General features: G+C 49.7%; 1 protein-coding gene across 2 annotated transcripts in view; it reads left to right on the forward strand.

Moving 5' to 3' along the window:
* Positions 1-27747, forward strand: part of CEMIP (cell migration inducing hyaluronidase 1) — a 160606-nt gene that overhangs the window by 63984 nt on the left and 68875 nt on the right. The window contains exon 2 of one of the 2 annotated variants that reach the window (XM_061158852.1): positions 25597-25706. In XM_061158852.1, coding sequence (XP_061014835.1) covers positions 25613-25706 — 94 coding nt within the window. In that variant the 5' untranslated portion in view covers positions 25597-25612. Of the gene's footprint in view, positions 1-23077; positions 25707-27747 lie in introns of those variants that run through there. The other variant, XM_061158851.1, reaches the window with a different exon arrangement.

Below are 27747 nucleotides of genomic sequence, written 5' to 3' on the forward strand. Positions count from 1 at the left end.
CTGGTACCCACAGCCTGCTCACGAGCAGCTGGTCAGTGGGCGTGGACTTCCTGCTCGAGTGACCCTGGTGCTCGTGTGCCGCCTCCCTTCCTGGGGCTGAGCTGCAGCTACCCGAGCCCGCCAGGCGGCCTGCACCCCTTCCCTAAAGGCTCAGGGTGTCTCAGGCAGAAGAGCTGGCAGGGCTCCCTCCAAAAGCAGAGGCCCGTAAATAAGCCAAATGCCAGGATGTAGGGGCAGGCGGGGGTGGCAACAGCTGTGGGCCCCTCTTCCAGATTTAGCTAGGCCACCCCTCTGCCTGCTCCTTCCTCTCTGGGCTTTTTGGGTGGCCCTTGCCTCCACAGTGGGGGTGGAGTCCTGAGACCCACCCCCCGAATGACTCACGGGCTGGGGCGGCCTGGAGAGGAATGTCTGCTCATTTCAGTGAAGACTTTTTTCTTTTTTTAAAAAAGCTAATTGAACCTGAACAGCTGCTCCATGGTGGGCTGGGGCCAGATGGGGCTGCCCCTCACTTCCTGGGTCCCCACCTCCCCTTCAGGGCCTGCCAGCACCAGTGAGCTTACCTGGTGATAGCAGAGAGTTTGGGGGTGATGGAGGCTGATCTGGGAGCCTGGTGAGGCTGGGGTGAGGAGCCAGTCAAGGCTGGGCAGGACCAGTCCTGGTGGGAGAGCTGGGGAGACACCAGACCCAGCTGCCCTGGTAGGCAGGTCCCAGGGCCCCAGAACCATCACATACCACGTCCTGTGCCTGTTCGTGTTTGAGAAAGAATGTCCACGTCAGCTAGTCCACAATGCCCCAAAGATGAGCAATTTATGAAATGATTTCAAACATGGACAGACTTTAAAACATTTTTGTAGTAACGAGTGATTTGACACTGATTTATTAGAGGATGAAGGTATTGTTTGAAGAGGAATACATCTAAGATATGTATTAAGCAAATATTGTGTTCCAGCTGGTTTGTGTGCTGTGCTAAGTCGCCTCGATCGTGTCCAACTCTTTGTGACCCCACAGACTGTAGCCCGCCATGCTCTTCTGTCCATGGAATTCTCCAGGCAAAAATACTGGTGGGGGTTCTGTGCCCTCTTTGAGCAGATCTTCCCAACCCAGGGATCAAGCCCACGTCTCACATGTCTCTTGCATTGGCAGGCAGGTTCTTTACCACTAGCACCACCTGGGAACCACCAGCTGGTATATAATTATTTCATAAAGAAAAAAACCTCAGGGATAAATCAATGAGTAAACACTGGAAATGCTGGTTGCCATCTTCTCTTCTCTCTGGTTATCTGGTCTTTTGGTCTCCATCCAGGAAAGACAGGTGTTTGAGTAATGTTGCTATGAATTTGATTTTGGTTCAGTGGGACCAGGCCAGCATTTATTCCAGCCTTCAAGAGTTCTATGGTGACTTGAGCTGTCGCCTGCAATGGGGCAGGTGAGCCATAATGAGATAGAAAGTCCTGTCCGTGAGGCAGGTTGAGTCACTGGGTGTGATAGGCAGGGCAGGATTAGAGCCAGGAATGTGGGAGAAGACCGAGGTCGTGGAGGCTCATGCAGCTGCACGCAATGACAGGGGAAGCCAAGAGACGTTCCAGGGCTGGCCCCTCCCGCTTCTGCCATTCAGATCTGGGTGAGCTCTTCCAAAACACCTCATCCCACCCATCCCATCAACAATTCAGTCTGACCCCGTCCTCGGTGGGCACGCCCTCCACTACACCAACCCCACCCCGAAACCACTCCTGGAGGGTGACAGACAGGTGCCTCCTCTCTGCCTGCTCAGCCTGCATCACCACATGATCCTCCTGCTTCTGGCCAGAACATGTGGAGTGAGGAAGGACAGTTGATGGAGTAGTTTTTGCCTAACCCCTTTGCAGTATCAGTGGGTGCCTCCCCTCCCACCCACTCACGCACACAGTGGGTGGGGGACCCACAATCACATGCTCACATAGTCACTCAGCCTGCCAGGAGCACCCTTCCCCTCATCCTGGGCAGGTCACCTGCATCTTGCAGGTCTGGGTATCCTGAGGCTCTCCCTGCCCACCCCCTTGCCAGCCTACATTTGTTAGTACTTCTCCTGTTGTCCTCCTTCGTAGCATCCCATGTTTTCACTTAACGTAACTGTGTTGTTTGTTGTTATGCACTTGATTTTGTGACTATTTGATACATGTTGGTCACACCAAGAGTCTGAACTTCAAGAGGATGAGGATCAAGGCTGTTTTGTTGAATGTTGATTCCCCAGTGCCTGGATCAGAGCTGGACTATTGAGTGAATGAGAGAACGGATAAATGGATGATAGACTTGGAGTGAGACAAGTTGAGATTTGAATCTTCATTCAGCTATTTCCTAGGTGAGGGCCTGTGAGTATCTCTCTGAGCCTCATCTCCATCTGTGCCTACGAACAGAAGCAAAATTGTTCACCGAGCTGTGCTGTTGAAAGCATTATAGTGATGCTTGCAAATCACGTAAGCCGAGTCCAATTTCATATTGTGATTCTTATAATAATGATTGACGGCTCTAATGTTTAATGAATCCTCATAAGTGTCCTATGATTCACAAGCACTCTCTAGAGCATGCCCATCCCCATTTTATAGATTAGAATACTGAGGCTGACTTGTCCAAAGGCATATGGAGAGCAATGACAGTGCCTAGAGTTTTTTCTAACAGCTTTATTGAGATTTTAATTCACATGCCATAAAATTCACCTGGGGCTTCCCAGGTGGTGCTAATGGTAAAGCATCCACCTGCCAATGCAGGAGACATAAGAGAATCCAGTTCGATTCCTGGGTTGGGAAGATCCCCTGGAGTAGGAAATGGTAATCCACTCCAGTATTCTTCTTGCCTGGCTAATCCCATGGACAGAGGAGCTTAGCAGGCCATAGTCCATGGGTCCACAAGGTTGCAAAAGAGTCAGACAAGACTGAGAAACCATAAAATTCATTCTTTTGAAGTGGATTGAGATGGTCAAAAAGTTCATTCAGGTTTTTTGTAACATCTTATGAAAAAAAACCCGAATGAACTTTTTGACGAACCCAATAAAATTCAGTAGTATTTACTATACTGACAGAGCTGTGTACCCATCATCACCACCACTATCTATTTTTTGAACATTTGGTCACCTCAGTTAGCAGAGACCCTCCCCATTAGCAGTTCCTGTCCATTGTGCCTCCCCAGTCTACAGCAACCAGAAGCAGAACGTCCTCTCTCTCTATGGACTTGCCTGTTCTGCTGCACTGGGTTTTAGTGACTGCACACAGAATCTCCCATCTTCCTTGGCGCACGAGGGATCTTTTAGTTGTGGCAATTGAACTTTCAGTTGTAGCATGTGGGATTTAGTTCCCTGACCAGGGATAGAACTTGGGCCCCCTGCATTGGGAATGTGGAATCTTAGCCACCTGACCATCAGGAAAGTCCAAGAGTTTGTATATTTTTAAATGCCCCAGATGGTAATTATGTAGCTTTTGTGAACTAGTGACTAGTGAACTTCGGGCTGTGTGATTAAAACTACTGTCATAAAGCAAACCTGAGCCAACAGAAGGTTTCCCAGGGTGAGGCAGAGCCTGGGCATTCCAGCATCCCCAGCAGCAACTGAGGACCACTTTGGGAGGATCCAGTAAGCTGAACACCGAGGAACTGATGCTTTTAAACTGTGGTGCTGGAGAAGACTCTTGAGAGTTCCTTGGACAGCAAGGAGATCAAACCAGTCCATCCTAAAGGATATCAACCCTGAATAGTCACTGGAAGGACTGATGCTGAAGCTGAAGCTCCAGTACTTTGGCCACCTGATGCAAAAAGCTGACTCATTGGAAAAGACCCTGATGCTGGGAAAGACAGGGCAGGAGGAGAAGGGGGCTACAGAGGATGAGATGGTTGGGTGGCATCACCGACTCAATGGACATGGGTTTGAGTAAACTATAGGAGGCAGTGAAGGACAGAGAACTGCTGCAGTCCATGGAGTCGCAAAGAGTCGGACATGACAGAGCAACTGAACAGCAACAATAAGAGAGCTGAGAAGCCACTCGAGGTAGCAATCAGGTTTGGCAGTATCAGCTAGTTCCTCCCTTTCCGCTCCAGCAAGATGCCTTTGAGCATCCTCTGCAGTTGGTGGTTGTGTGGTAATGCTGGTTGCCAGGAGAAGCAGCTGGCAGTGCCACTAAGAAGACAGGTCCTACTCCATGTGCTCACAAAGATCCATTCAGAGCTCATCTCCCAGCATGGCAAAACCGCAGGCTTGTTCAGAGTGTTACAGAGTGACAGGATGCTGAGGCAGGATGTGAGTGCCAGCCGACCACGTGGCAGATGCTAATCAGCCAGTCTGCCCAGACCGGAGGGACCAGAAGCAGCAAGTTGGGATAATGAGATGCAGAGAGGTTACGGCTCCTCCTGGGAGGCTCTCTGTGATTTTCCTGAGATGGCGATGTCACCCACGTAGAGCTCTCCAGCCTGTATCCCAACCTCCTGCAGGGACAAAGGGGACTTTAACCCCAAGAGGGGAGCTGCAGAGCTCTCTAAACAATGAACAGGATGATCTTCAGACCATTAAGAGGAAGATGACCCTGATAAAAGAGAAAATGGATTATTTAGCAGAAAGTTTGGAAAAATCCTGTGAGAGAGCCCTGCATGGTCTGGGAGAGCTGACGGGGAGATCTCTGATTCTGGCCTCTGGAAGCCACGTGGCCTTCTCCTCCTCCGGCCTCATCACCTGGCCTCCATCAGCATTTTCCCTCCCGAGAATCCTGGAGAAGGGGCGGATGAGAGAGATTCGGTTTCCAGGCAACCACCCCTCAACTGTTCCTGCCCACCATGCTCTCAGCTCTGACACTCTGGGTTGGCCTCACACAACCTGAGAGACACCTTGTAACACACTTACAGGCCCCTTGGCTCAGGAGCAGCTGGTGGGGAGGCAGAGGCCCCAGCCTTGCCGAGACCTAAGCCCCCGGGGCCCGTTTCTCCTTGGCTGCGACTCACGTAGCAGCTGGCCTTTCCAGGGAGGGAGATGAAATTCTGTTCACATCCCCTGTGTGGGGGAGAATCTCTTCTGGGGTTACTCTTTCAATGAGTATATGTAAGAAAGGAAACCACCCCCTTGATATTCCTGGAGAGGATCAGAGACTCCTTGGAGAGTTCCATCAGCCTGGGGCCTGTGGGAGCTGGCAGCTGCAGGTGGAGGGGAGGCAGGCACCTGAGCGAGCAGGTGGTGGGCTTGGCTGGCGGCCAGGTGCTGGCGGGTGGATCTCGGGCCCCACACACAGGCACCAGGTGGGGACTTCAAATGCTCTGACAGCTTTGCTGGCCCAAAGTTGCACAGGCTGCCCATGGACAGGAAGGCATGGGAGGGGGCGGGTAGCCTGGGCAGGAGGATGGGGTGGAGGAAGCTGCCATGCAGAAACTGGTTTCCCAGCCTCTGAAAGTGGGGCCCACTCTGCAGTGCGGGGTGTACCCACCTCAGAGGGAACTCTGCAGGGTCACCCCCGCTGAAGCCTGCTCCCAGGGCTCTCACAGTTTGTGTGGCCCCCGATGAGCTCACACACCCTCCCCCATGGCTTTGGGGACTTTTTAAAACTGTATCTACAGCCCACACTGCTCTTCTGGTCCCTGGATTTCCCCTCCTCCACACACACACACAGCTTCCCGTTGCACATTACACTTGGCCGTGATGGCAGCTCCAATCCTGCACGCTCTTCCAGGCAGCTAAGAAATCTGCACACCCTTCTCTTGCCGGGGGTCCCACCCAGGCCACGAACCCCTGAGTCATCCCAGTCTCCTCCCTCTGGCTCACTGCCCCCCCACCCCCCTACACACAACAGGATGTTACCCACTCTGCTGGTGCCCGGCTTCCGTGCAGGCAGGAGCCAGATAATTGTGGCAGAGGAAGGTCACAAAGGTTGTGGAGGGTGTCTCTTAATTGGAAAGTTGGGTTTGGTTAAGAGGAGTGAGCAACACCGAGAAAGAGTTTATCAGGAAGCGAGGCGTCAATTAGGGTCATTCTGCCTCAAAGTGAGGCAGAATGGAAATAGCCAGAAATAAGCAAGATAATCAGAGAAGGCAATGGCAACCCACTCCAGTGCTCTTGCCTGGAGAATCCCATGGACGGAGGAGCCTGGTGGGCTGCAGTCCATGGGGTCTCAAAGAGTCGGACATGACTGTGTAACTTCACTTTCACTTTTCACTTTCATGCATTGGAGAAGGAAATGGCAACCCACTCCAGTGCTCTTGCCTGGAGAATCCCAGGGGCGGCAGAGCCTGGTGGGCTGCCATCTATGGGGTCGCACAGAGTCGGACACAACTAAAGCGACTTAGCAGCAGCAGCAGCAGCAAACATGATAATATGAATGGGTGGGGGTACTTCCCTGAAAGTCCAGGGGTTAAGATTCCATGCTCCCACTGCAGGGGGCATGGGCCTGATCCCTGGTTAGGGAACTAAGGGAAATAAGATTCTGTATGCCTTGCTGCTGGGCCGAAAAATAAAAAAGGACAAGGAAAAAAAAAAAATCAGGTTTGAGCTTCCTATGTCATATAGCAATTTCCCACTGTCTATCTATTTTACATATGATAAAATATATGTTTCAATGCTAGTCTCTCAGTTCGTCCCACCCTCTCCTTCCCCAACTGTGTCCAGAAGTCTGTTCTCTATGTCTGTGTCTACACTGCTGCCCTGCAAATAGCTTCATCAGTACCATCTTTCTAGATTCCGTATATGTGCATTAATATATGATATTTGTTTTTCTCTTTCTGACTTACTTCACTCTGTAGAACAGGCTCTAGGGTCATCCACCTCATTAGAACTGACTCAAATGCATTCCTTTTTATGTCTAAGTAATATTCCATTTGTGTATGTACCACAACTTTATCTATTCCTCTGTTGATGGACCTCTAGGTTGCTTCCATGTCCTAGCTATTGTGACTAGTGCTTCAGTGAACATTGGGGTGCTCTATGACAACCTAGAGTGATGGGATAGGGTGGGAGGTGGGAGGGAGGTTCAAGAGGGAGGAGACATATCTGTAACTGTAGCTGATTCATGATGATGCATGGCAGAAACCAACACACTATTATAAAGCAATTATGCCCCAATTAAAAATGAAATTATACATATATAAAGAATAAGTGGGAAAGGCATAGAAAGTATCAGGAGGTGAGGCTGTGAGGGGCAGCTGGGGACCACTTCATGAGGGGCCTCAGACATCAAAGGCTTTACAAGGGTGTAAAGTACAAGGTGCCATAAGACTATTCTGGCAGCAGTGCAGTGGATGGATCAGAAGGAGGAAGAGGTTGGGGACAGCAGGCTGGTCAGGAGGCCACTGTGAATGCTCAGAAAGGCAGCACAGTGGTTCATGCCCATGACTGAAGAGATGATACTGATGTAAGAGGTCACTGTAGAATGTACTGTGGGTGGGATGGGCCCCCAAGCAAGACTGGGAGGAGGCAGAGTTTGCTGGGCAGGAAAAGGTGCTGATCTGGGAGTTCTCTGCGGTCCTCCTGAGAAAGCATCAGTTCCTTATGACCATGGAGCGGGCAGAACAAAGGCTTCCCTGGTGGTGCTGGTGGTAAAGAATCCGCCTGCCAATTCAGGAGACATAAGAGACCCAGGTTCAATCCCTAGGTCAGAAAGATCCCCTGAAGAAGGAAATGGCAACCCACTCCAGTATTCTTGCCTGGAGAATCCCATGGACAGAGGAGCCTGGCAAGCTACAGCCCATGGGGTCTCAGAGTCGGACATGGCTGAAGCGACTTAGCCTGCACACACGCAGCCAGAACAAAGACAGTGGCTTGAAAACCAGACAGTTTGGACCCTAGAAGAGACATATCACCTACCCATTATGTGAATTTGGACAAATCGCTCGACCTCTGGAATATGGGGAGGGGTGGGCTAGTTAGTAAGTAAAGAAATAGCCCAACGTCTGGCGCATAGGAGACACTCAGTGTATCGTTTGAAGCAGAGTCAGAATCTTTGGGATTCAGTGGCTGTTTTCTATATTGATTTTTGGAAATTGGAGAAGTACACATAATAACTAATAGCAGTAATGGAATTAGTCAAGTCTTGAGGAAGGCAGTTTATTTTTATGGCACCAGAAATGTTCTGACTGGCCTACGGTCATTTCCTCTGGCACCATCTTCCTTTGTACTGAAACATGTTTAAAAAAAAAAAAAATCTTTTGTCCCATTCAAAGAAGGGCCTGACTCCTCTGCTTTCATGTCATAGCATACTCTGAGGAATATTCTCATTCCCTTCCTTTTACCTTTTTGTGCCAGGGCCCTGGAGAAGAGCCGGGCAAGGTGGTGCTTATCTCATTTGCAGTCCTCAAAGAGAGAGAAGACAAAGTGTGTGCTGTGCTGTGTCTGGAATCTGTTTATTTGATTTTTGGCTTGTCTTTGTTCCAACATGAATTGAACTGTAAACAAGCGGGAGCAGCTCCTAGTAGGTGCTGAAATAGCTGAGCAGTGAAATGCCCCCAGTGGCCCTCACGCACATCTGCCATCTCCATGAATCTTGCTAGGCTCACTCCTGTCCAGTCCTGGGATACAGAGACAGACAGGGGGCATTGCATCCCCTATCAATGCAAAGTCTTGACCACCAGAAGTGGGGTTGTAGCCGCACAAGAGAGTCAGTGGGAATAGGGTAGAAATCCATGCAGAAAACAGTGCTGTGCAAGATTCAAGGCCCATTTAAGACCTTAGGAGGGCAACACCAGATCGCTCTTTTATGGGCTGACAAACTAAGACTCTTTTGTTGCAAGTAACAGAAATTAAATTTGAGCTAAATTTAGCAAAAATGAAAAAAAAAAAAACCAGAAGGGTTGGATTTCTTGTAAGGACACAGAGGGTGTCTGCTAGAATCTAAAGCAGATATAAAGCCAAACCTCAAGAAGGGAGGGACTGGACGAAAAGAAAATGAATCAGCTTAGCTTTGGTCAGTTGTCGTCCCCCCGCCCCCTCCCCACCAGTCCAATCAGTCTGGTCTAGGATCTGGGACTTCTTTTTATATATATATATAAATAATTTTATTTATATATTTAGGATGTGCCAGATCTTTGTGGGGCTTACCTGGTGGCTTGGATGGTAAAGAATTCACCTGCAATGCAGGAGATGCTGGTTTGATCCCTGGGTCGGGAAGACCCCCTGGAGAAGGGAATGGCAACCCACTCCAGTATTCTTGCCTGGACAATTTCATGGACAGAAAAGCCTGGTGGGCTACAGTCCATAGGGTCGCAGAGAGTCAGACACGCCTGAGCGACTAACACTTTCACTGTCAGTTGGATCTTCACTGCTGCTTGGGCTTTTCTCTAGTTGCAGAGAGTGGGGGCTACTCTCTAGTTGTAGCGCACAGGCTTCTCATGGCCATGGCTTCTCTTGTTGCAGAGCATGGGCACTGGGGCATGTGGGCTTCAGTAGTTGCAGCAAGAGGGCTCAGTAGTTGTGGCACATAATAGGGACTGGATGCATGGACAGGTTGACTCATATGAAATTACTATTTCTGAGGTTCAATATGGTTGAATAGCACCAATTTCATATTGTTAAACTGAACAGAGACGTGTGTATGTTGAATTGCACTGGGACCTGGCTTTGAATCTTCATGATGAAACTTGGGGCAAATCGTGGGTTCCATGGGTTTGAAGGTCCTTCCTGACTCCAAGGTGCTGGAAATACAACTTCCAGGTTGAATCCTAGGGGCAACAGTTGGAGGCAAGAAGAAGCTTAGCCATCAGAGAGCTCTGGGTCAGATGCCAGCCGGGCACGACCCCTGCTTGTGCAGGCCCTGGGTGAGTCAGGTAGACCTGCCCTGAGTTGATAGCACCACCTCCTCTCTGAGCCAACTCCCTCCCATTTAATGGTGAAAAAGCAAGGGGTAACTTTTTCCAACTGAAGCTTCTGGAAGATCTTAGGCAGCACAGCCAAACTGGGCTGAACCCAGGCCAGCATCCTGGGCTGCAGCTCAGCTCAGCAGAGGAAACCAGAGCCTGAGGTGAGCGCTCTTCCTGGCTGCGAACCAGGTGTGGGCGGCAGCTGAGGGCCCAGGGGACATTTCAGGCTCTGTGCAGTCCCTCCGCTTGAACTCCATCTTCAGTAGCATCCATCTGGCAAGAGGCCCGGGACTGACCCACACGCATGCCCGGGGTCCTGACTTCTCAGGGCAAGACTCTCAGAAGCATTCCGTCTGAAAGAGTGTTCGCTGTTTTCAGCAGATATGAATCAGTCACTGTTCTGCCCTTTCTGCGAGCACAGCTAGGAATGGAGGGTAGATTTTACAGCATGCTAACTGAAGAGCAGAGGCTCGCCTAAACTCTTTGTGCACATTCTCTCTCTTAATTCTCTCAAAACCTCCTTTAGATGGAAGGGGCTGACAGCCTTGTGTGCTGGAAAGGAATCTTAACCTAGAGCACTGAGCAGAGAGCATTTGAATGGGAAAGGGGAATACAGAAAGAGGAAAGAATAATCCACAAGGTACTATCATAAAATATTCTTAAGCCACTCCAAGGTTAAGAAGAAACCACAGAAATATCCCAGAATTTCAGAGCCCCTTAGCGGATGGTAGGTCTTCCCTCGTGGCTCAGACAGTAAAGAATCTGCCTGCAATTCAGGAGACCCGGGTTCAATGGCTGGATTGAGAAGATCCCCTGGAGTAGGGAATGGCAACCCATTCCAGTGTTCTTGCCAGGGAAATCTCATGAACAGAGGAGCCTGACAGGGAACAGTCCATGGGGTCACAGAGAGTCAGACACAACTGAGCAACTACCACTTTCGGCAGTCCTAAGAACTGAACTATAGATTTATGTAACAGTGTGAATGAACCCCAGAGGTGTTCGAAGGAAAAAAAGGTTCACCCGAAAGACTGCATCTTGGATAATTCCTTTTATATGATCTCCTAGAACAGGCAAAACAAATCTGTGGTTGGGTTCTGGTATTTCTCTGCTAGAGCAGTGGCTGCCTCTTGCGAAAGGGAATTAACTCAGACAAGGCACGAGAGAACTTTCTAGAGGAATGGTAATGTTCTGTGCCTTAGTTGGTGCTTGGGTGATGCGGGTATATGCATCTGTCAAAACTCAGCAAACCTGCACTTAAGATTGGTGTGCTTCGTTACGTATAAACTTTACCTCAAAAGGTTAAAAAAATTAGGTAAATATTGAGCTTTGTTATTAACTAACTGCATGCTGAAGCAGTTGAGGGGTAGTGTACCAGTGCTTACAATTTGCTTTGAAATGCAACTATAAAAATAAGGTTGATTTCTAGGAATATTACTTAGCCATAAAAAGGAATGCATTTGAGTCAGTTGTAATGAGGTGGATGAGCCTAGAACCCATTATACAGAGTGAAGTAAGTCAGAAAGAGAAAGATAAATATCATATTCTAACACATATATACAAAATTTAGAAAAATTGTACTGAAGAATTTATTTACAGGGCAGCAATAGAGAAACAGACATAGAGAATAGACTTAAGGACATGGGGAGAGGGGAGGAGAGGGTGAGACGTATGGAAAGAGTAACATGGAAACTTACATTACCACATGTAAAATAGATAGCCAACGGGAATTTGCTATATGGCTCAGAAAAATTAAGCAAGGGCTCTGTATCAATCTAGATGGATGGGATGGGGAGGTAGATGAGAGGGAGGTTCAAAAGGGAGGGGATATATGTATACCTATGGCTAATTCATATTGAGGTTTGACAGAAAACAACAAAATTCTGTAAAGCAATTATCCTTCAATAAAAAAAATAATTAATTAAAAAATAAGGTTGATTTCTGGATGGATAGAGAGATGGATGAATAGATAGCTATGCGATAAGGCAAATAGAGCAGCATCTTGTTAGTAGCATTTAGGTGGCGGGTATGTTGCTGTTTGCTGTGAAATTCTTTCAACGTGGTTGTGTTTGAAATTTTTCATAGCAGTGTTGGGGACATGCAATGATGTGGAGCCCTGGGGTCCCCTAGTGGTGAAGCAGAGGGGGTCCCCAGAGCTCAGAGCTTGTCCTAGAGCTCCTCCCAGCAGGCACCATCCACCATTTTTTCATCCTTATTCACCGCGTCACAGCTCTCATGTGGGACCCAGTTCTGAATAAGCACAAAAATACACATCTCCCTGGCTCTTCCTTTACAGAAAAACAAAAACAAAAAACAAAACCAGAGGCCCAGAGGAGCCTTGCCCAAGTTCTCCCAGGACTCTGATTTCTAGTCATTTCTCCACATCAGGTTTATAGGAGCCCATTTGCCCCCCAAGATCACAGGCTTTTGTTTCCTAGCCCGGAGCATTGAATCACACCTGTGTGCAGGAATACAGGTAACCGATCCCAGGCATGAGGAGTCAGTGACACATTAGGCAGTAAAACAAACCTGGGCTGGGACTCCGCCTGGCGTCAGCTCCCTTATGTGTATTTGAAGTCATAGGAAACCAGAGCAGTTTCTACAAATAAATAACCCAGGGAGAGACAAGCCCCTCAGATCAAAGGAGGACTCTGGCCCAAACTTGAACCAAAACCAAGCATGCTCTCTTGACTCCAATCTGGCGGGCAGAGAGAGGAGTGGAGAAGGCCTATCGGCTGTGCAAACATTCCCCGTCTCTGCCCTTCCTGGGTTTGTGTGAGCCTGAGAACGGGAGCCGGGAGGAAGGCTGCGCTCTCTGAACTGCGGCCAGGCCCTGCCTCAGGACATTCCAGCCTGGCTTCCAGACACAGCAGGTGCCAGCACATTGGGCTCTTGTTGTGTCCGAACCTAGGGGGCTCCCCCATGGGCCGCACGCTAGTCTCAGGGTTCTCACATCAGCCCTCTGGGGCCCCTGGCCCTTTGTGGAAACTTTCACAGCCCACCTCCCTTGTCCTAAGTCTGGTGGCCCTGATGGACCACTAAATATTGGGCTTCCCAGGTGGCATAGTGGTGAAGAATCTGCCTGCAGAGCAAGAGATGTGGGTTCCATCTCTGGGTTGGGAAGATCCCCTAGAGGAGGGCATGGCAACCCACTCCAGGATTCTTGCCTGGAAAATCACATAGACAGAGAAGCCTGGCGGGCTATAGTCCGTAGGATTACAATGGGTTGGACACACCTAGCAACTAAACAATAACAATGAGAACCTACTGTACAGCGCGGGGAGCTCTTCTCAGTGCTCTGTGGTGATTTAAATGGGAAGGAAATCCAAAGAGAAGGGGATTGTGTATACACGTAGCTGGTTCACTTTGTTGTGCAGCAGAAACTAACACAACACCATAAAGCAGCTATACTCCAATGAAAATTAATTTTAAGAAAAGGGCAGGGGTTTCCATCAGTTGTTGTTCTGCAAATAGTTGTGATTCTGGTATGCCCATGAGAGGAGACTAACTCAGGGTCTTTGTGGTCTGCCCTCCTGGCTGACTCCATCTGGGCTTTAACTGAGACCCGAGGATTAGTGGAATGGAGGATAGCATTCCAAGGACTGTATGCAAAAAAGCCCTGGGGCAGGAAGGGAGCTTGGCATCTTCAGAGGAAATGAAGAAGTAGCCATGGGGGCGGGAATGGAGCCTGGTGTGAGAGCATGTTGATGAGGAGGCTAGGCTGTGCGGGGCTGGACGAGGAGTTTGGACTTCATCCTACATTCAATCGGAGCCATTAGAGGGTTTTACACCTAAACGTGTCATGCTTTGGCACACTGGCTGGTCTGTGGGTGATGGACTGGTGTGGGGGTGGGAAGCAGGCTGCTAGGTGGTTCCTGTGGAATCCGACAGAAAAGTCCTGGACCATGGTGGTGGCAGTGACTCTCTTTTTTCCTAATGTGAGTCACCCTTCCTAGGGACACACAGGTTTTGGGGGAGGGCATGCACAATTGGAGAAAGGAAATCTCTTTTCCCAGAAAACTCATTTGAGGCCTTGTCAATGAAAATGGACATTTTATGAGAGCAAAGAGACTTGTAAGAATCAACCTTCATCTTGCCCTCCCCTTTGGGCTCCTTAGGATTGTTTTTCCATAGCAAATGTCAGAGACACAGCTCAAGTTGGCCTAACCAAAAAGGAACTTGATTGGCTCAGGTAGCTGAGAAGTCTGGGGACAGCACTAGCTTCAGGCAGAGTTGGATCCGGGTGCTCAAGTGCTGTCTCTCTCCAGGGCTAGGTTCTGCCTGCTCTGTACAAGCTTCATTGTCAGGCAGGCTCTCCCTGCACTGAAGCCAGGATGGCTCCAGCAGTTCCAAGCTTGTCAGCCACGGTAGGATGAGAACCAGCTTTCCCATTAGTTCTTTGTCTCGGGTCATGTGACCACCCCTGAACCAATCACAACAGCCAGGGAGCTGAGCATGTTCATTTGCCAGGCTGGGTCACAGGTCTACCTAGGGATCCAAGGTGACTGAATGAGCCCCACTTGAACCACAGGGACTGAGAGTGAGGGAAGATGTAGTTCCCTGTAGGGTGGTGGTGGTGATTGTTCCATTACTCCGTCATCTCCAACTCTCTGTGGCCCCATGGACGATGCCCACAAGGCTCCTCTGTCCTCCACTGTCTCCTGGAGTCTGCTCAAATTCATGTCCATTGAGTCAGTGGTGCTATTTACCCATCTCATCCTCTGCCATCCCCTTCTCCTCCTGCCCTCAATCTTTGCCTTCATTCATGGACCTAACATTCCAGGTTCCTATGCAATATTCTTTCTTTACAGCATCAGACTTTACTCTCACCACCAGATACATCCACACGTGAGCATTGTTTCTGCTTTGGCCCAGCTGCTTCATTCTTTCTGAAGCTATTAGTAATTGCCTTCACTCCTCCCCAGTAGTATGTTAGACACCTTCTGACTTGAGGGGAACTCATCTTCTGATGTCATATCTTTTTGCCTTATCATACTGTCCATGGGTTCTCCAGGCAAGACTGCTGGAGTGGATTGCCATTTCCTCCTCTCATGGATCACGTCTTGTCAGAACTCTTCACTATGATCCATCCATCTTGGGTGGCTCTGCACAGCATGGCTCCTAGCTTCCCTGAGTTTTACAAGCCCCTTTGCCTGAACAAAGTTGTGATTCATGAAGGGGTCCCTATACAGCAGGTCCTTTTTAAGCCAGCCCCACCTGATTGGATAATTGATGAAGCGCTGAGCCAGGTGGGTCCTGCTGTGACTAGAGGCATTGTCTCTGTCCTAGGTGTGTGGTCTCCTGCCATCCTCTATCTTCCCTATTTAGCTCCAGCTCCTGACCTTGTGCTCCACCCAGCACTGTCCCCCTGGTGGGTCCCTCTGCCTGGATTCCTCCCAGAACCCACCTTCAGGTGTTACCTTCTCAGTGAGAACTTCCCTAACCATCCAGATAAATCAGCAGCTTCTCCTCACCTCATCTGCTTGACTTTTCTCTATGGCTCTTGACACCATCAAACACATACAGGATGCTCTTATTTGTTCTTTATTCTTTCTCTGCTCCCACCCACCCACAGTAGACTAAGCTCTAACCCAACCCAGGGCAGGGTCTTTTCCCGAGTGGTTTCCTCTGTAGTCCAGCGTCTAGAACCAGCATACAGGAGGCCCTCAATAAATATGTGTTGGATTCACCCAACTCCAATAGAGTCCTCTGGGCGGCAATCTGGTTCTCCCCAGTCCCTCCCCTCTGTCTCAGCCAGCAGCATCCCTATAAAATATGTGTGTTCCCCTGGCTCCTCTGCTCCGCCAGTGTCCCCCACCCCCCACCCCAGCTTTCAGGATAAAGTCCGGACTCCTGAAAGTCACTCCGAAGATGCTTCAGGTCTCGCACTCTGTTGTCTTTGCCTCGGCGCGGGCTGTACCCTCGCCCTTATTTAGCATGGATTTTCTGCTCTTTGAAACAAGGGTATTTGTGAGATCGAGCCAACACATCTTCCTGTGGAGGATGGATAGGAGGGGGCCAGCAGATATCCCAGGAGGTGGTGGTGGTGGGGGCGTGCTGGGGCATTTTCACAGCAATCTTTCTGGAGTCTCAGACTCAAGTGGGCACATCTAGGGGGCAACTGCAGGTCAGGAGAAGTGCCACACCAACTGCTGATGCTAGTATTTTAGGTTAAAAAACACAGCAGACAAAGTGTTTGTGGCTAAAATCACTTATCCAGCTAGGACAGTGGCCACCACCCACCGGGAAGGTGTGGAGTCCTCGGTTTGACACAGGCAGCTCCATGTTCTGACTCTGTCCTGGGAGGGGATCCCCTTTGAGGGTCGCTGGACTCTGTGATCAGGCTGCTCTGAGCACCACCTGACTTTCCAGCTGCCAGCCTCGGGGGTACACACCCCCGGGCTCTGATGGCTGTACCTCGGGGCGTTTGCCCAGGACAGGGTGTAAAGGACCAAAGCCCCATAGCCAGGCAGCATCCCTCCCTGATGAGCTTTCCTTCGGCAAGGAGAGGAGAGTCAGCTGGCGGGGCTACTGTGCCTTCTGTGGTTTGTGACCTGCAAAGCCAGAGTTGGGACCCAGCTCAACTTGTCCTTGATGTGGCAGTTCCTGGCTTCCCAGGGGCTCTAGTGGTAAAGAATCCACCTGCCAATGCAGGAGACAAGCGTTCAATCTGTGGGTCAGGAAGATCCCCTCGAGAAGGAAATGGCAACATATTCCAGTATTCTTGCCTGCGAAATCCCATGGACTGGCAGGCAACAGTCCATGGGGTCGCAAAAGAGTCAGACATGACTTAGTGACTAAGTCACAACGACCTGTCCCCTCAAACCTACTTACATCTATTGATGTATCTACTGATGTATAAGGAGATGCTGAGGAGGCTGGGGTGGGCTGGTGGACTGTACCCTGTCTTTCCAGGTGGGGGTTGCTTATCTGTGGCCCCATCTGATGAGCTGGTAAGACCAGATAGATGCCCAGTGGCAGGGAAGGGCAATCTTGGCAGGCTCCTGGGAGACCAATCTTGTAATGGCAGAAAGCATCATGTGCCCTGCAGATTCAATGTTGGGGCCAAAGGGACAAGGTAGCCTAGGCCAGCTGGCCTAGCAGGGTGCTCATTCCCCACACCTGTATGCATGGAAAGAACTGGGACACCAGGACACTTGGGTTATTATTATTATTTTTTTATCTTTTGGCCATGCCACATGGTGTGCAGGATCTTAGTTCCCCGACCAGGGATGGAACCCATGCCCCCTGCATTGGCAGCCTGGAGTCTTAACCACCAGACCACCAAGGAAGTCCTGGGTTACGTTTAGAATAGGCATTGCCCTCTCCAGAGAGCTCTGGGTTTGCTGGAAGAAGCCAGGATCCTTGGCTGCAGCCTCTGGGCACCTCAGGCAGTGGCAGAGGCAGGCTGGCCTTGGACTTGGTGAGTCTTGGGAGAAGCACCCATATCAGTAATCTGACTTCCTCCATGATCATAGGGGAGAAAACCAGTTTTAACCAATAAGGGCCTATTGTAGAGCACAGGGAACTCTGCTCAATGTCATAAGGCAGCCCGGGTGAGAGGGGAGTTTGGGGGAGAATGGCCACATGTGTATGTATGGCTGAGTCCCTTCGCTGTCCACCTGAGACTGTCACAGCACTGTTAATAAGCTGTGCATGTCGCTTCAGTCATGTCTGATTCTTTGCAGCCCCATAGACTGTTGCCCACCAGGGTCCTCTGTCCATGGGATTCTTCAGGCAAGAATAATGAAGTGGGTTGCCATGCCCTCCTCCAAGGGATCTTCCTAAACCAGAGACTGAACCTGTGTCTCTCAAGTCTCTTGCATTGGCAGGCGAGTTCTTTCACCACTAGCACCACCTGGGAAGACCTTAATCAGGTATACTCCAATACAAAATAAAAAGGTTTAAAAAAGAGAAAACCAGTTTTAAGAGGGAAGTTACTCTTTTTTTCCTCAATTGAGGGCAAGCCTTAAAAGGATGTTTTGAAAAAGAGTTATAATTTAAAAACATGTTGGCTTGTTCAGTGCCTCCAGTTTCTGCTTCAGCACTCCCACCTGTTTTTTCAGAGAGCATTGGACACAGAGCCCAAAGTCGCAGAGCAGGCAAACTGCCAAGTGGGTTGTTCCTCCAGTAATCTCTGGGCAAAGCCATTTACTCATTGTTCACTGTGTGCTGGGTTGTAGGAAAGAAAAATGGGTTTATGTAGTGGCCACCTTTCAGGAGCCTGTAGCCCAGTGTGGAAGACATTGAGGTGCTCCAAAGATAGAATGAGAGAATTTAAAGAAAGGTTTGATCAGTAAGCTGTGGATGAAGAGGAAGAAGCAATTGTGGTAGACTTCAGGGCCAGGGGCGAATTCCTCAGGGGAGGTAGAAAGGGAAACCTAAAACAAACCGCCAATCTCCAAAGGTCAAGTGTGGCAGCTGGAAGCATGGTGGTAGAGAAAAAACATTTTAGTCAAGGAATTAACAGAGCATGCTCGAGTCCATCAGGGGTCAGCAGGAAGTTGGTGTAACAGTCTGGGACCAAGAACAAGTCTGCTTTCTTTTTTTTTTTTTTAAATATTTATTTGACTGTGCGAGGTCTTAGTTGCAGCATGCAGAATCTTTAGTTGCAGCATGTGAACTCTGAGTTGTGGCATGTGGGATCTAGTTCCTGAACCAGGGATCCAACCCAGGCCCCCTGCATTGGGAGTGGGGAAACTTAGCCACTGGACTGCCAGGGGAGTCCCACACAGATCTGCTTTGAGTACTATTTCCTTCTCCCCCTTTGCCACCTTCCCAATAGACCCCCTCACCCCACAGGTGCTGTGTCTTCATCCATGGAATCTTTCAGAAGAGTGGTAATTTAATACTGGGCAGTGTCAATAAGTCATCTTTTATTTATTTATTTTTGTCTCCCTCCTCTTCCCTTTTGGGAGCTCTGTTTTGCTTGAATCTGAGCCATAAGCCAAGCCCTTGTGAAATAAAACATGAACCCAACAACCAACCCAGAGGACTTCCTCCTCCTGGGTCTCAGAGGGGACAGCCATCTCCCTTACCTTGCCAAAAATCTTTTAAAAAATAATAATAATTACTTATTTGGCTAAGCTGGGTCTTAGTTGGCGCTCAGGGTCTTAAGTTGTGACATGAGAACTCTTAGTCGCATGTGTAGGATCTTAATTCCCCAACCAAGGACTAAACCTGCGCCACCTGCATTGGAAGGCGGATTCTTAACCACTGGACTGACAGGGAAGCCCCTCATACTTTTTCTAATAAGAAAGCTATTTCAGGACCCAAGACTCTGGCCTGCCTGTTTGCCACACTTCACATTGTCCAGGCAGAACTTTTGCCCAGGGCCCAGGGTGGGACGTCCACTAGGTCAAATTTGTGTTTTTTCCCCCAGCTCCATAAACACGTCACTCCACTGGGCTGGAGTTTCCTATGTAAAGTCCTCTGTGTTGAACTTTTGAGAAAGCATTTTTGTGTAGCGGTACCTCTCAGGGAATGGCATAGCCCTACCCATCTGTCAGTCAAAGAGGTAAAAATCCCATTTAGTAAGTCAAGCCAATGATTGGCTGCATCAGGCATTGAATGGAAACCAGACAGGAATGATGGTGATAAACTGACATATGGCAGCTTACAGTCCAGCAGACCACTCACTGTCCCTGTATCTCTCTATCCGTCTAGTAACCTTGAAAGGAAGCTGCAAGGAGTCCCCCATTTTACAGCTGAGGAAATGGAGGCTTTATGGTTAAATGAATGGCAACGTTCACCCACGGCTCCTAAATGGGAGATCTGAGGCTTAAATTTGGATCTTGTCACACAGCCTGCATGCTCAGCCAAGGCACTGTTAAGCATTCCTGAGGTTGACACTTAACTGGTGGTTGACAAGTGTCTCTGGACTGAGTTGTTCTCTGAACTGGTGGTTCTTGAGCAACATCAGAATCCCTGGAGGGCTTGTTAAAACAGATGGCTGGCCCACCCCTGGAGTTTGAATCAGTTGGTCAGTAGGTCTGCAGTGGGGCTAAGAATCTGAGCTTCTAAAAGGTGGAGTCAAGGATGCCACCATAAAAACTGTTGCTCTGAACCTTCTTGAAGCTTGCTCTAGTTTGATCTTCTAAACCACTCTGAGTATCGAGGCTCTAAATTGGAAGTTTCTACAATGATGGAAATGTTGTAGATCCATGCACCCAACATGGTTGCTGTTGTTTAGTAGCTAAGTTGTGTCTGACTCTCTTTGCGACCTCATGGACTGTAGCCTGCCAGGCTCTTCTGTCTATGGGTTTCTTCAGGCAAGAATACTGGAGTGGGTTGCCATTTGCTCCTCCAGGGGATCTTCCTGACCCAGGGATCAAGCCCCTATATCTTGCCTCTCCTGCAGTAGCTGGTAGATTCTTTACCTTTTGGTAGCCACTAGCTACCAGTGGTGATCAAACTCTTAAAAGTGCCTAGCATGACCAAAGAATTGAGTCTTAACTGTCTGATTTTAATTTAAATGTCCATAGCCACACATGACTTGCTGCTAGTGTATTGGACAGCCTAGCTCTAAACCAAAGGGCAAGTTAGATATGTCAATGTGGCTCAGTTGTTTACTCCAGTGTTTAATCTCCAATAAGTCATTGAGGAACTCTTCATTAGGGAACATCTGGTTTGCAGAAGAGTCAGGCTCATCATTTAGACTGCGATGCCTGATGCAGAGGCTGATGGGACTTCGGGATCCCTGTGGGGGCAGGGATCTCACTTCCTTTTCCACCAGGACCAGTGCAGTGCCCACTTGTGGGATGCATAGACCATGTGTGTTACATGAACAGGAGGGGAGACTGGTTACAGACCTGCCTTCCTACCGCTGTGATGGTGGAAGGCTTTGACGCTACCAGCCAATTTGGTGATGAGATGAGAGATCTGGGTGTGATGCCACAGCAGGACCTGACAGGATTTGTTCAGATATTCTTGGGGATGGGAGTGGTCTGTGATGGTGAAGTTCTCTCATCACAAGAAACTCTCCTCTTTGGCTCTGCAGGTGGCTCCCCATTGGGGATTTCCCCTCTCAGAGGAGGTATTTTGTTTGGGGAAGATAATTTTAAGATTTTATGGAAGTATAAAGGGTTCCTGAGGCAAGTGTTTACTATCCAAACTGTGACTAAAAGCAATGCCCCAGTCGAAACAGGGGCTAAAACAGAAATGGACCCAGTCTTACCTCTCCCTTTCCACCCAAACAAGCAGGGTGTCCGGGAAGGTGGCATGTGCCCCATTATTTGGAGTCAGATGGCAATTCTCTGATCCATTTACTGCTCCTGATTATAAGCAACAATCTTCTGCACTGTGGATCTCAGTTTACTCATCTGTAAAATGGGAGGGTAGGACTGCATGAGATCCTTGCTACTCAAAGCATGGCCCACAGCCCAACAGCAGAGGCAGCCTCGCTTGGGAGCTGATTGGAAATGCAGAATCAGATCCCACCCCAGACCCACGGAATGAGAATCCGCATTTTAACAAATTCTCCACATGGTTCAGCTGCACAGCCAAGGGCTGACTGGAAAGGGTCTCTGATCCCATCAACTCCTACATTCTGTGAGCTTGATGCTAACTGGCAAGTCGCTTGGTGGTGGTGGTAGTTTAGACGCTAAGTCATGTCTGACTCTCTGTGACCCCATGGACTGTAGCCCACCAGGCTCCTCTGTCCATGGGACTCTCCAGGCAAGAATGCTGGAGCGAGTTGCCGTTTCCTTCTCTAGGGGATGTTCCCACCCCAGGGATCAAACCCAGTCTCCTACATTGCAGGCAGATTGTTTACCATCTGAACCACCAGGAAAACCCTCCTGGTTTTTGGTAGTATTATTGTTCCCATTTTAAAAATGAGACAGCTAAGGCCCAGAGAGGTTGAACGACTTATCTAAGGTCACATGGCTGTTGAGAGCTAGAACTCAGAGCAGGTTCTTAGAGTTCATCTCCCAGACTCTTTCTCCCTTGGTAGCAAGCATCCTTCATACCAGCAGCTCCCACCACTTGCGTACTGACCACAGGTCAGGCCCAGAGCTTTACTATCTTCTATAGAGCCTCTCGTTTGATCCTCAGGTGAGGATCAAAATGACCTTGGAGTTTAAGAGGCATTATTTCAGTTTTACGGGTTAAAAAAAGCAAGGCCTGAGTGGTCAAATGGTTTTCCTGATCTTGAGCTGCATGACTGGCCTGGAGGCCTCTGGGGCCTGTGCTCCATGTCCCCACAGTGTCTTGCTGGTCTGAGCTGAGCCTAGGTTTGAGGAAAATGAGACTCGCCTTGGTGAGATGTGACAGAGAGTGACGGCTGTCCCTGTGCTGTCCCATCGCCCAAACCAGCTTCCAGGTCCCCCTGCAGCCCTACTGCACCTCCCCCCACACACTCTCTCCCGCTCCCCATCCCCCACCCCGGGCCCCACCCCTCAGCACTTACACTGAGCCTACCCCACCTCCTTCTCCTCACTCTCTTCATGGTAATCCCTGAAGAGAGTTTGGCTTCTGCAGGCTGCAGGTTCTGCAGGCAGCAAGGGCCTGCCTCCCCTCGGGGGCGGGGATGCTGTGGGGCGTGGACCTGCTAATGCTGCTCCTCTGGGGGTTCAGGGGTCTCTGTGGAGGCTCGAATAACCCCGTGTTCCTCTTCTCCTTCAGGTGGTGGCTTCTACTACCCCAGGGCAGCTGGAGGAAGAATAGAGCCCCCGCCCGGGCCGAGTGATGGCAGCGAGGAGAGGCAGAGACAGCCAGGGGCAGGCGACGCCCTGCCCCTCCGCGTTCCTGGGAGGCCTGGCAGACACTCGGAGCTACAGCTGGATAGAGTGGGGGAGCCGAGCTTCTGGAAACCTTTAGCTTGTTATTGTGAAGCCTTGTGAAGCAGAGTGGCCTGGAGTGCCGGTCGTTCCTCTTGCACACGACTCTCACCGTGCCCTGCAAGGAAGGGGCCAGCTCACGACCAGCAGGACCCAGCCAGGCTCCAGCCAGCAGCTCCCTGAGGAAGCTTCTAGCATTGTTAGCCAACTTGTGTGCTTCCCAGGCCTTCCGCAGCTGGGCACCGTTTCCAGACCCTATCTTGCCAGCTGGAGAAGCCGAGTCCAGCTCCCGCTGCCAGAGAGCTTTCAGCGGCCAAGTGGAAAAGCTGGCCTCCTCCCCTTGGGAAGAGGTCCCAAGTGAAATTTGAGAACCTTTGGGATGCATATCAACGGGACCTTTCTCCATGTTTCTGTGCTCAGGGCCCTGGAAGCCACTCAGGGGGCACAAAAGCCTGGAGGACCACCCCACCCTTCCCCGAGCAATGTGGGGTCACGAGCTCTTTGAGGCGGGGCGGGGGAGGGGTGCGGTTCCCTCTGCCTCCAGTGCTTCAGACACAGCAGATCTGTTTCACGTTAGGAGAAAGGTTTTGAGCATTACCCTGCCAGGTGGAATTGTTTTTACATCCATCCTGAAACTGACAATTTTTGTCTCTGAAATGACCTAGGCTGTAATCAGAAGGTGTCAGGGCCACAAGTCCCTGTATCCCATGGGGAGTCAAGGCCCAGAGAAGCACATTCCTGGGTGAGGGTCACCCAGCAGTTAAGGTTGGAGGAGTGCCCACACCCAGATTGCCTCCCATCCCCTAGGCACCACCCTGCTCAGTGCCGGCCACATTCCTCTCCTAGCTCATGACCTGAAGTTCAGGTTCATGAAGCCCCAGGCGATCCTGGGGCTTCTTAGCAGCAAAGAACAAGTCAGTTTTGGTTTTTTTGAACAGGTGTAGGCTTGAGAACTGGGCCCTGGCTTTCCCTGAGGACCACAAGACACTCCTGTCCCCAGCATCCCCTTCTTTCTCTTGCAAAAGCGTGCAAACAGACACTCCTTTTCTGGGGGCCATTGGGAGAAGGGCACCGTTTGATGCCCCACTTCAGTGGCTCTGTTGAGGCAACTAGAATGGGTCCTGTTGTTCTCTCCAGGTCAGGCCAGGGCCAGACAGGGTGCCTGCCAGGAGGACACCGTGGACATTGATGCTGAGAGCACTGTGCCTCCCTCCCCCAGCCTCCCCAGTGCACCTGTGCAGGAGAGACCAGGCTCAAGGCCAGGGCGCTCTGTCTCAGACCCTCCTGCTTACTCCGACTCACTGAACTCACACAAAGCACTTCACCTGGAGCTGGGAGGTCAGGGATGATCAGGTTTATCCCTGAGCTGGTTCAGAGGCAGGAGCCTGGGTAGCATGAGAGACATCTGGCCTGTTCCTCTGTGTGGGAGAATATCTGTTTGTTTTCAGGCTCTGGGGAGGATCTAAGGACATGGCCAGGGGAGCGGGAGCAGGCTGCTCTCCCAGCCTCGTTTACATACTCTAGTGTGCAACAGAGCACTCGAGGACGGAGATCTTTCTCCGAGAGTGTTATATTCTGAAAGGGGCATCACGCATCTTTTTTTTTTTTTTTTTTAAGTTCCTGTCTTGAGGATTACCTAGACAAATTCCGATAGTCAGCTTCTGTCTGAGTAAAAGGAAAAAAAAAAGTGGCTTTCATAAAATAGAAATGAAATAAAATTAATTTAATTTGTCACACAGAAAAATAAATCCAGAGTCTAGGGCTGTTTCAATTCTCCACGGGGTCGGAGCCTAGTTTCTTACTCTCTGCTTTACCATCTTTAGCACATGGCTCTTACTACCTATGTGGCCAAAGATAGCTGCTAAAGATCCAGCCATCATATCCATATTCCAGCCAGCAGGAGGTGGAGGGGCATGGAGAAAGGCTTCCCACCTTTTGTGAGGACATATCCTGGAATTCACACACTGTACTTTTGCCATATTGGCTAAAACAATTCCAGAGACTGAAGAAGGTAGCCTTTATTCTAGGTGGCTGTGTGCCCAGACAAAACACAGGGATTCTTTTCTAGGGAAAATGGATATTAGGGGACAATTAACTATCTCTGCCCTGCCTTCCTCTTGGATGGGTAATATTAAAAGGGTTTATAATACACAGGCATCCTATTTAAGATTGCAATATTATCATCAAGACTTGTTTTAGAAGCACAGACTAACATTCAGTCAATTCAGTTCAGTCACTCAGTTGTGTCCAGCTCTTTGCGACTCCATGGACTGCAGCATGCCAGGCCTCCCTGTCCATCACCAACTCCCGGAGTTTACTCAAACTAATGTCCATAGAGTCGGTGATGCCATTCAACCATCTCATCCTCTGTTGTCCCCTTCTCCTCCTGCCTTCAATCTTTCCCAGTATCAGGGTCTTTTCCAATGAGTCAGTTCTTTGCATCAGGTGGCCAAAATATTGGAATTTCAGCTTCAGCATCAGTCCTTCCAATGAATATTTAGAACTGATTACCTTTAGGATGAACTGGTTGGATCTCCTTGCAGTCCAAGGGACTCTCAACATTAGAAATCAGCTAGTCCACAGTCTCGTTTTTCAGATTAGGAAACTGAAGCCCAGAGAGGTTAATCAAATCAGCTGCAATCACACAGGAAGTTAATGGCATCTATTTTCCAGCACATGTTCAGTGGGAGTGTTTTTTGGTTTTCTCTCTTTTTTAACCTAAGAAGAAGAAAAAATAAAGCTTTATTCTGGAGGGTAGCGAACTCAAGCACCAAGGATGATATTCCATCCGTCACTGGGTCTCTAAGCTGCAGGACACCATCTGGAGGTGGATGACGGGGCTGGCATGCCCCGATCTGCTCAATCCTGAGTCATGGCAGCTGAGGACTCGGCACTGGTTGGCTGGAGGGTGCCCATGCTGGCTTGGCCTCTGTGTGTGCACGTGCCCTGTGTGTCTCTGTGTGTGTCTGCCCCATACACTGACTCCAGCCTGGCAAGCTTGCAGATCTGACTCCATGTGCTTCTGTTTCAGGGAGCACTCTGCCAGGATGGGAGCTGCTCACAGGCCGGACGTCTCCTTTAGGGTGATGCTGACCATCGGTTGGTTCATCCTGGCCCACTTTCCTGGTACCGCATCCATGGGTAAGCCACTGCACAGTATCTGGGCCTCTGCCTGTCAACAAAGAAGGCGTAGCCACTTCTGGAAGCAAGGGTCTGGGGGCCAGGAGCAGGAGCCTTGGGGCGGGGTCAGGGCCACGGGGTTCTGGCCTGACCCTGCTAACTCAGTGACTCTGGGCAGGTCTTATCCTGTGCTTTGGTTTCATCAGGCAGCCTTGGGAGTTACAAATTCAGTGTCTACAGGTGCTAGGCATGTGATGCAATGCAGTGAAGCTGGCCAGGTAGAGATGTGGTCACCTGTAGAATGCAGGCCCCTCTTAAGGAACTCACACTTCTCAGTCCTGGCCAATGGCCCCCACGTGGGAAGAGGGGGGCACCTACTGCAGGGTCTATTGAATTTTTAAGAGAATCCAGAAATACAGACTTTTGTATAAAAGCTCTCTACTTGTTAAAGGATGGCAACCAATTGAAATTTTATCAAACACTCAGGGTGGGGTGGAACAGACAAAAAACACGCAGCTGCCAGCCAGCCTGATGTCTGGGAGCCACCTGACCTTCATGTTCCCTTCCTGATTTGGCATAAGATCTGGTGCATTAAGATACAGCACATAAGATCATGGGCTTCCCTGGTAGCTCAGACAGTAAAGAATCTGCCTGGGATGCAGGAGGCCCAGATTCGATCCCTGGGTTGGTAAGATCCCCTGGAGAAGGGAATGGCAACCCATTCCAGCATTCTTGCCTGGAGAATCCCATGGACAGAGGAGCCTGGTGGGCTACATTCCATGGGGTGGCAGAGTCTGACAAGACTGAAGTGACTTAGCATGCACACACACCTTCCCGCTCCTCCATCCCCTCCACAGTTATTTAAAAATCTACTGTTTCAGGCTCACAACTTAATTCCTAATGAGAGAAAAAAAAGAGGACATTGAGCAAACATTCTCATCTTGTTTTGTCCGTGGCCTCTTCTGATCGCTTTCCCTTTGGGCTTTCCACTGCTGTCCAGGGAGAGTCTCCCTGTTTCTGAGACAGTCTTCTCTGTTCACCATACATGGTACCCCACTGGGGTATAGATCCTTCTGAGCAGTAGAAGGAGGGACTCCTCCCAGTGCTTCTATTTTCAGTATAACACCCACCATGGGCATTTTGAGTTCAGCTAAACATTCAGACTCACGAGGCTACCACAGGCCGTGCTTATGCATGTGTGCTCACTTGGTTCAGTTGACTCTGACTCTTTGTGACTTTATGGACTGTAGCCTGACAGGCTCCTCTGTCCATGGGATTCTCCAAGCAAGAATACTGGACTGAGTTGCCATGTCCTTCCTCCAGGGGATCTTCTGAACCCAGGGGTCAAATGCATGTCTCCTGCATTGCAGGCAGTTTCTTTACTGCTGAGGCACCAGGGAATCTTGCAGGCCATGCTCAGCATCAGGCTAACTTTGACGGGTTTAGGACAGAAACACCACCTGCCATTGGTGTTTCATCAGGCACTCCTCTTTCATTGGAGTGGTCTTAGTAACATCCCACAAGCCTCCCAGAAGTTATCTTCTTTGGTTTCCCAGGTAACAGCTCCTTAGGTGATAGGAAACAAGGCCATCATTGGACAGGTATGGAATTGCCCCATCAGAGCCAGTATCTCTTATAGCAACTCCATAGATATAACTTTCAGGGTTGCCGTGTGGGATGTGCCCAGTTATCAGAGTCCCTGAACTCAGGGAAGCCCATAGTACGACATCTCCAGCAGGATTGTTACAAATATAATGACTGTGTGTGTGCACAGTCACTCAGTCATGTCCGACTCTTCGTAGCCCCCTCAACTGTAGCCTGCAGGGTCTTCTGTCCACAGGATTCTCCAGGCAAGAAGACTGAAGTGGGTTGTCGTTTCCTTCTCCAGGGGATCTTCCCAACCCAGAGACTGAACATGCATTTCTTGTATCTCCTGCATTGGCCAGCAGATTCTTTACCACTGTACCTCATAGTTCCTGGTTTAGATGTCACTGACTAATCAGGGGTCACTTTTGTTATAATTAATGTTGCTTGGTAGCACAGTTTATAGAATACCATCTTT

The sequence above is a fragment of the Dama dama genome, chromosome 13 (assembly GCF_033118175.1).
Source record: "Dama dama isolate Ldn47 chromosome 13, ASM3311817v1, whole genome shotgun sequence".
NCBI lineage: Eukaryota > Metazoa > Chordata > Mammalia > Artiodactyla > Cervidae > Dama > Dama dama.